Source organism: Antrostomus carolinensis, unplaced genomic scaffold (genome assembly GCF_000700745.2).
Source record: "Antrostomus carolinensis isolate BGI_N321 unplaced genomic scaffold, ASM70074v2 scaffold9872, whole genome shotgun sequence".
NCBI lineage: Eukaryota > Metazoa > Chordata > Aves > Caprimulgiformes > Caprimulgidae > Antrostomus > Antrostomus carolinensis.
Genome location: NW_010298956.1, coordinates 6,825 through 12,755, shown reverse-complemented (window position 1 = coordinate 12,755; position 5,931 = coordinate 6,825). Strand labels below are relative to the sequence as shown.

Genomic DNA, 5,931 nt, shown 5'->3' with positions numbered 1-5,931 from the left:
CCAACCCAAACCATTCTGTGGTTCTATGAATAATGCTCTTAAGTGTGCCTGAACTTTAAGCATATGAAAAACCTCACTGCAATCATGTAATGAGTTGAAGAACTGATACTTTAAAGGCACCAAGGGGGCCTGAATAATTGAAAAGTTCTTATAACCGAATGAGTTGTGTGTCGAGGTGTGTTCTTGCTTTAACTGCTTTGTTGAGGGACAGGTGCATTAGCTTGACACTCTAGGTTTATATTTAATGTCTTATTACTGATATATTGCACTGTAGAATATTGAAATCTGAGTTATTTTTTTTCTGATTGGTTTGTTGGTTTTTTTTTTCTCAAATATAGGATGAAATAAGAAGAACCAGGTTATTATTACAAACCAGTGGAAAGACGCTAAGTGGGCCCATACAGGATGATCAGGTATTTTGGAGCAGAGTTTATAGAAAATAGAGGTGTCATCTTTTAATGGCTGAAATAGTTTCTATTAGTATAAGATATAGCAGACAGAATATAAGGGATAACATAAGAAAAACTCATTACTACAGAGGCTTTTCTAATTGATGAATCTAGTAGGAATTTCTCTGGATGAGTACTGATGCCAAATGGCAGTGTTATCATTCTGAAGAATGCTAAGTTGTGTATCATATTGCTGAGTTAAAACACTCTCAGATCACTCTGGGAATCTGCTTTAGGCCTGTCTGCCCTCAGCTGGGATGATATAGGTAGGTGATAAATATGTTAAACACTTACTGAGCTCATTTTGAATCTTTGATATCACATCATTGTATAGAGGGCAGGTTGGTTTGGTTTCATATCTCATAAAATGAGATACTTGGGTGGGAAACTTACTGATGGAATTGATGGAAAGTAGTGCTGAGGCCTTGCTTTGTTAGGAGTCTTTCTTTTGATTCACGGTGGGCTTACCTCTTCCCATGTGGCATTTAGTACCTTCTGTGTCAAAGTCTGAAAGGAGAAATTAAAAATTCTGTGTTTCCAGAAAAGCTGAAGTCTTAACCCAAGTGTTAAGGCTTTTAGCCATATTTAGGAATTGTTGGTTTCTGTTTTAAAACACCCACTAGCTGAAACCTTTTAAAACTAACTTTCTGTTCTGACATAGTGTGTACTTTGGTGCTGTTACACAGCATGTGGAATGTGAATAAATTATATTCAACAAGGAGTATATGGAGAGAAAGTTTAGGGAAAAATAATTAAAGGGTTATATACATATATGGCATTCCATGTCAAAGTAAGTTATTGTTAAAAAAAGATACAAGTAAATTTAGAAAGAAGATTTTACCCAGTCCCTCTGAAACTTGATTACTAACCTAATTTTCAAATTGTTTAGACAAAACAAGCCTTCCTGCTAAGCCTGGTAAGTTTACAAAATATTTAGAAATATTTTTTTTTTGGCTCTTGTATTCAAGTATGGCAAAGGTGGGCTAATTTGCCTTTTTTTCCCTTTTTTTTTTTAATTTTAAGTCCAGTGTCCATCCTGATACAGACAAGATAATTCCTGTTTTGTTTAGACCTCCAGGTAAGTTCTCTTAAGAGAAGTTGTGTCTATGCGACTGAAGTATCAAAGGGGAATAACTCATGGTAAGTGGCTGTTGTGATACTACAATAATACTCTTCTCCATATAGAAAAGCAAGTAGACTCTTATTTCTCTTCATTGCATTGCCATATCTGTTGAAGATTTATTTATTCCTTTGGTTGCCTTGAGGAATTTTTCCCACAGTTCATCTGCTCAGCTAGGTGGAAATAGTCTGACCAGCCTCTGTTTCTTGTCACTACAGAATAAGTTCCCAAATCCCTCTACAGGTGAAACAGTCTCCTATAAGCTAAGTTTTCACTTGATGGATGTGGCTCCTGTATGAATTTACTTGCTGTGGTGGCAGATAAAGTCTGCTTGGGGTGATGTTTAGGGAGCCAAGACAGCACAGGTTGTTAATCTGATGTAACCATATTTAGGTTATTTATTATTACCTTGTATAACCACCCACAGCTGTGGCAGCCTTTGTTACCACCTATCTCTTTTTTGTAATGGAGCAAGGTGTAGCAGTTTCTGCTCAAAACTCAAATACATAGTTTCTGAGTAACCACCTTGAGTGGAGATCACAAGGGCTCCTTTTAGCTAGAAACTGTGACCAGATATTCTGGCTTCTTTAATGAGGAATGAGAGACAAAGGTTAGAATTGAGGTCCCATCGTGATGGTGGCTTTTTTGTGGGCTAGTGTTTTACTTAGAGCTGAAACTAGAGGGGGGAAGTTAGGGGAATTTTTTGCTCAAAATCTAGACTCACAGCAGTTATTTTTACTTTTTTTTTTTTCTTTTTAGCCTTCCTGCCTATGTGTCTTCCACTGGTGAGTAATCATGAAAGGTGCTAGTGTACCACATGCCTTACATTTTTGCAAAGCTAGGGGTTGGAGGGAGGGAATAGAAGGTTTTAGGCTTCTTAGTTGTATTTTCAGCATAAGCTTTTTAAAATACATCTGTTTTATGGGAAGTGCTGAGTAACCTAGAAATCTCATTGGAAGTCCAAACCTCTTTGCTACCTTTCTTCAGCAGCATTCAGAGAAATTGTTCATGCGTGAAGGTCAGCTTTCTGATGATGCAAGGTGAAATTTGCTCAGCATTGAGAGCAAGGCCTGGTTTTGGTCTGTTTAACCTCAAAAAAGTGAAACTGCAGTAGGAAGAAGTCAGAGCCTCGTGTTCTGTGTTTCAGACCCAGAATACGATTTTTTTCTTGTATGGATTGTGCATTTGCAAGTAAGAAATGGCGTTGTCAAGAAATTACAGAAGATATAAAAATAAACTCTATTTACAGTGCTCAAAAATTGCACCATTTTGCTTCATAAAATTTGTAGCTGTAATTATATGCATGTTTATTCATTTAGACATGTTTGCCTTTTGTTTTGGCACGAGTGTGCATACTGAGATATGTCATTCTGTATAAAGATTACAGCAGGAACTTACATGGCACTACTAGAAAGTGTAATGGAAATCTTGATGGCTGTTAAATTCATTAAGAACAGTAATAGAATTAACAGAAATATTTCCTTTTTTATATTTGCAGCTTATGTTCTTTCATGGATGTAGTTAGATTCAGGCATTAATAATAAAGGTAGTTGATCCATTAATATTAAATGAATTATTGATCCTCCTCTGAGGCTTTTGACATTCCCTGCTCTCCTCTTATTCAATATTTGCCTTATCTGGATTGACTCTGAGAGCATTCCACACCTTGAGCTTGCTAGGTCAGATCTCAAGAAAGGCTGTGGTTTATTAAAACTGAAGTTCTTATTCACTGTCTGAATTTGTGAAGGAGTTGGGAAGTAACTCCTAAAATCCTTGATCTTAGATCAGTTAGATCCAGTATTTATATCCCCACTAGTCAAAACAATCTGACCCTTTCTCATTCAGTTCATTAATTACATTTTTATTACCTTAAATATTTTATTTGCACCTATTTAAGCTTCACAGGCACAAATGCATATTTTATTTTGGGTAAGAAAGCATCTTGCTCAAATATTCTTGCACACAGTTGTCTTATCACTGTGTCTCTGGGTTTTATATTGGATAGAAAAAGTGGCAAGAAAGTGTGTTAGCCTAGAATCAATGCCAGTGGGTTTGGGTGCTGCCTGGAGCCTTTGAGGCTACTGAAAATAGTAACACAGGAGTTATCTTTGTACTCTAGCTCACCACTGTTCACCAAAAACTTCTGTATTAATCAAACTTAATTTTCTTCTGGGGTTTTCCTCTTAGGTTATTGTTTCATCATTTCAGCTCCGGGCAAAGGAAAGTTTTTTTTGTCAGGTAATTGCCTCTTTCTATATTTACAAGTCTTTTAGTCTCAGTTATAAGTTCATTTTTGCTTATAACCTCTCCTTTCTGCAGTTCCTGTTTCACACATACACCACAGCATTCACCCTATTAAATGGGAATGGTACCACAAAAGCTGAGGTATGTGTCCTTTTTTTTATGTTTTTTAAATCATCTTATTTGTACAAAGCCATTTGGAACATGACTTACAAGGGTTTTACAAATGTACTTAATGTGGTATTTTCTCCTCTCCTCCTCAGGAGTACTCAGTTCAACAAAAGCAGATTTTCTACGGCTTGGGAGCCATTTCCTATGCAGCATGTATTGGTGTATGTATTTGCTCAATGATTGCTTTCCTAATAAGCTCTGCTGTAAAGGAGTGGGCACTGAGATAATCACACTGACAGATACCCTTCAGGATTGTGCTTTAATGCTCTGAGTAGAGCATTAAAGCACAATTCTGAATGATGTCTTCCCCCAGAACTGTTGAGAGTAAGAATTTTCCTGATCATCTCTCAGCCAGTACCTTGTTTGGCTTCCTCTGATACTTTCTCATCTGTCCTTTCCTTCACTATTCTACAAGCTTAGAAGATGGGTGGTGAGAGGAAATGGCCAGGGTTTGCAAACAGAGAACAACTGACTGGATTGCTATCACTGATTTTTTGATGTGGTGCTGTGGAAGAGATCTGTCCTGCTCTAAACAAGTGGTGAAATCTGCAGGCATCTGTACTGGATAGTTAGCTCAGATCCCAGAAGCAGCATAGCCATGAAAATACTGCACTAAATGCAGGTTAATTAGACTTCCAGGAGGGATAGGTGGCCGAGGGCTACCTAGATAGTTCCATCCCGTGCTGGAATAGGAATTTGTGGTGTCCAGAGTTTGCTGCATCAGAACGAGCTCTGGTATCCTTGTGACGCTCATTGCAAGTGTAGATGCCCCTATAGTGCACTTTGTCACTCTCCACACTAACCAGGGATTTTTATAAGCCTTCTGGCAGAAAAATATGGCTGTTCCTGCTTTTGTTAGACGGACTTTTACCTCTCTCCAGTTGACAAAACAGTTGGGCCAGCAGTGCTGAGGACTATACAGAGGTCTGAGGAGGTCTGCGCTGTGCCCATAGGTGGATGTGGGAGTTCTCCCCCTTTGGCCTCCAAGAGAGACTCTGAGCACTAGCTGGTGTCCTGCCTATTTATTCCTCAATGAAACTTCCTGCAAGTGTGTTGTGGGAATATAGAAACTGCAGAGAATCAGGAACAAATGCACAAGTGCCCCAGGTGTCCTGTTTGGGGGAGAGAGCAGTATGTGTGACAAAGCAGTTGGACGGATGTCCAAGGAATATTAGTCAGAGCTAATTGTTTTCCTTTTTCTGTCTTTGTATTCATACTGCTATTGTCCTATGCATAATAATGTTTAATGCTTTTTTAAATCATAATATTTTGTATTGTTATCTAAGAGTGATTACAAATACCTTCAGTAACCAGAGAATGTGTATTCTGTTGGAATGTTAAACCAACGCATTTGTTTATTTTTATAGATGGTAACTATGTGCTAAGTCACAGATGTATTTTCCTAAACTGTTGCACATACTGAAATACTGCACGTTTTTTTTAATAGAAGGTGCCTGTTTCCTCCCAATGCCTTAGGCTCTTCCTTTTATCTTCATGAATCGATACACCTTGAAGAGTTCATTAACACAAGCAGTCGTCCAAAAAATTCTACCTGCTCCTCTTCTTGGTGAGTACAAAGAAACTGCACATCTGGCAGCTGGTCTGAGGGCCATCGGCTGCCCCCATCTGACTGTAGAATTTCATTGCCTTTGCTCAGACGTGGTCTGACTGTTTTCGTAGCCTTCTTCTCTGACAGCCTTTGCTGGGTACCACCCTTCCTGTGTGAGAGTTGACACTCACCGACCAGCGTAGCTCAGCTCCGTTTGATGTTTGCTGGTTTTTAGCTTTAGAGCTGCAGAGCACTCTTCTGACCTTCGTATGTGTGACATGCAACTGTTTCTCCAAAGATACCCAGGAAAGCAGTTGGCATTTTCATAGAATCATAGAATGGTTTGGGTTGGAAGGGACCTTAAAGCTCATCCAGTTCCAACCCCCCTGCCATCAGCAGGG

General features: G+C 38.7%; 1 protein-coding gene across 1 annotated transcript in view; it reads left to right on the top strand.

The window, feature by feature from the left end:
• Positions 1–338: 338 nt before the first annotated feature.
• The window catches only part of LOC114818322 (sideroflexin-4-like), a gene marked incomplete at its 5' end in the record, with an annotated part of 11,229 nt that continues 5,636 nt past the window's right edge, over positions 339–5,931 (top strand). The window contains 8 exon segments of the mRNA XM_029083659.1: positions 339–413; positions 1,339–1,365; positions 1,473–1,527; positions 2,329–2,354; positions 3,757–3,807; positions 3,889–3,954; positions 4,074–4,142; positions 5,458–5,548. Coding sequence (XP_028939492.1) covers positions 339–413; positions 1,339–1,365; positions 1,473–1,527; positions 2,329–2,354; positions 3,757–3,807; positions 3,889–3,954; positions 4,074–4,142; positions 5,458–5,548 — 460 coding nt within the window.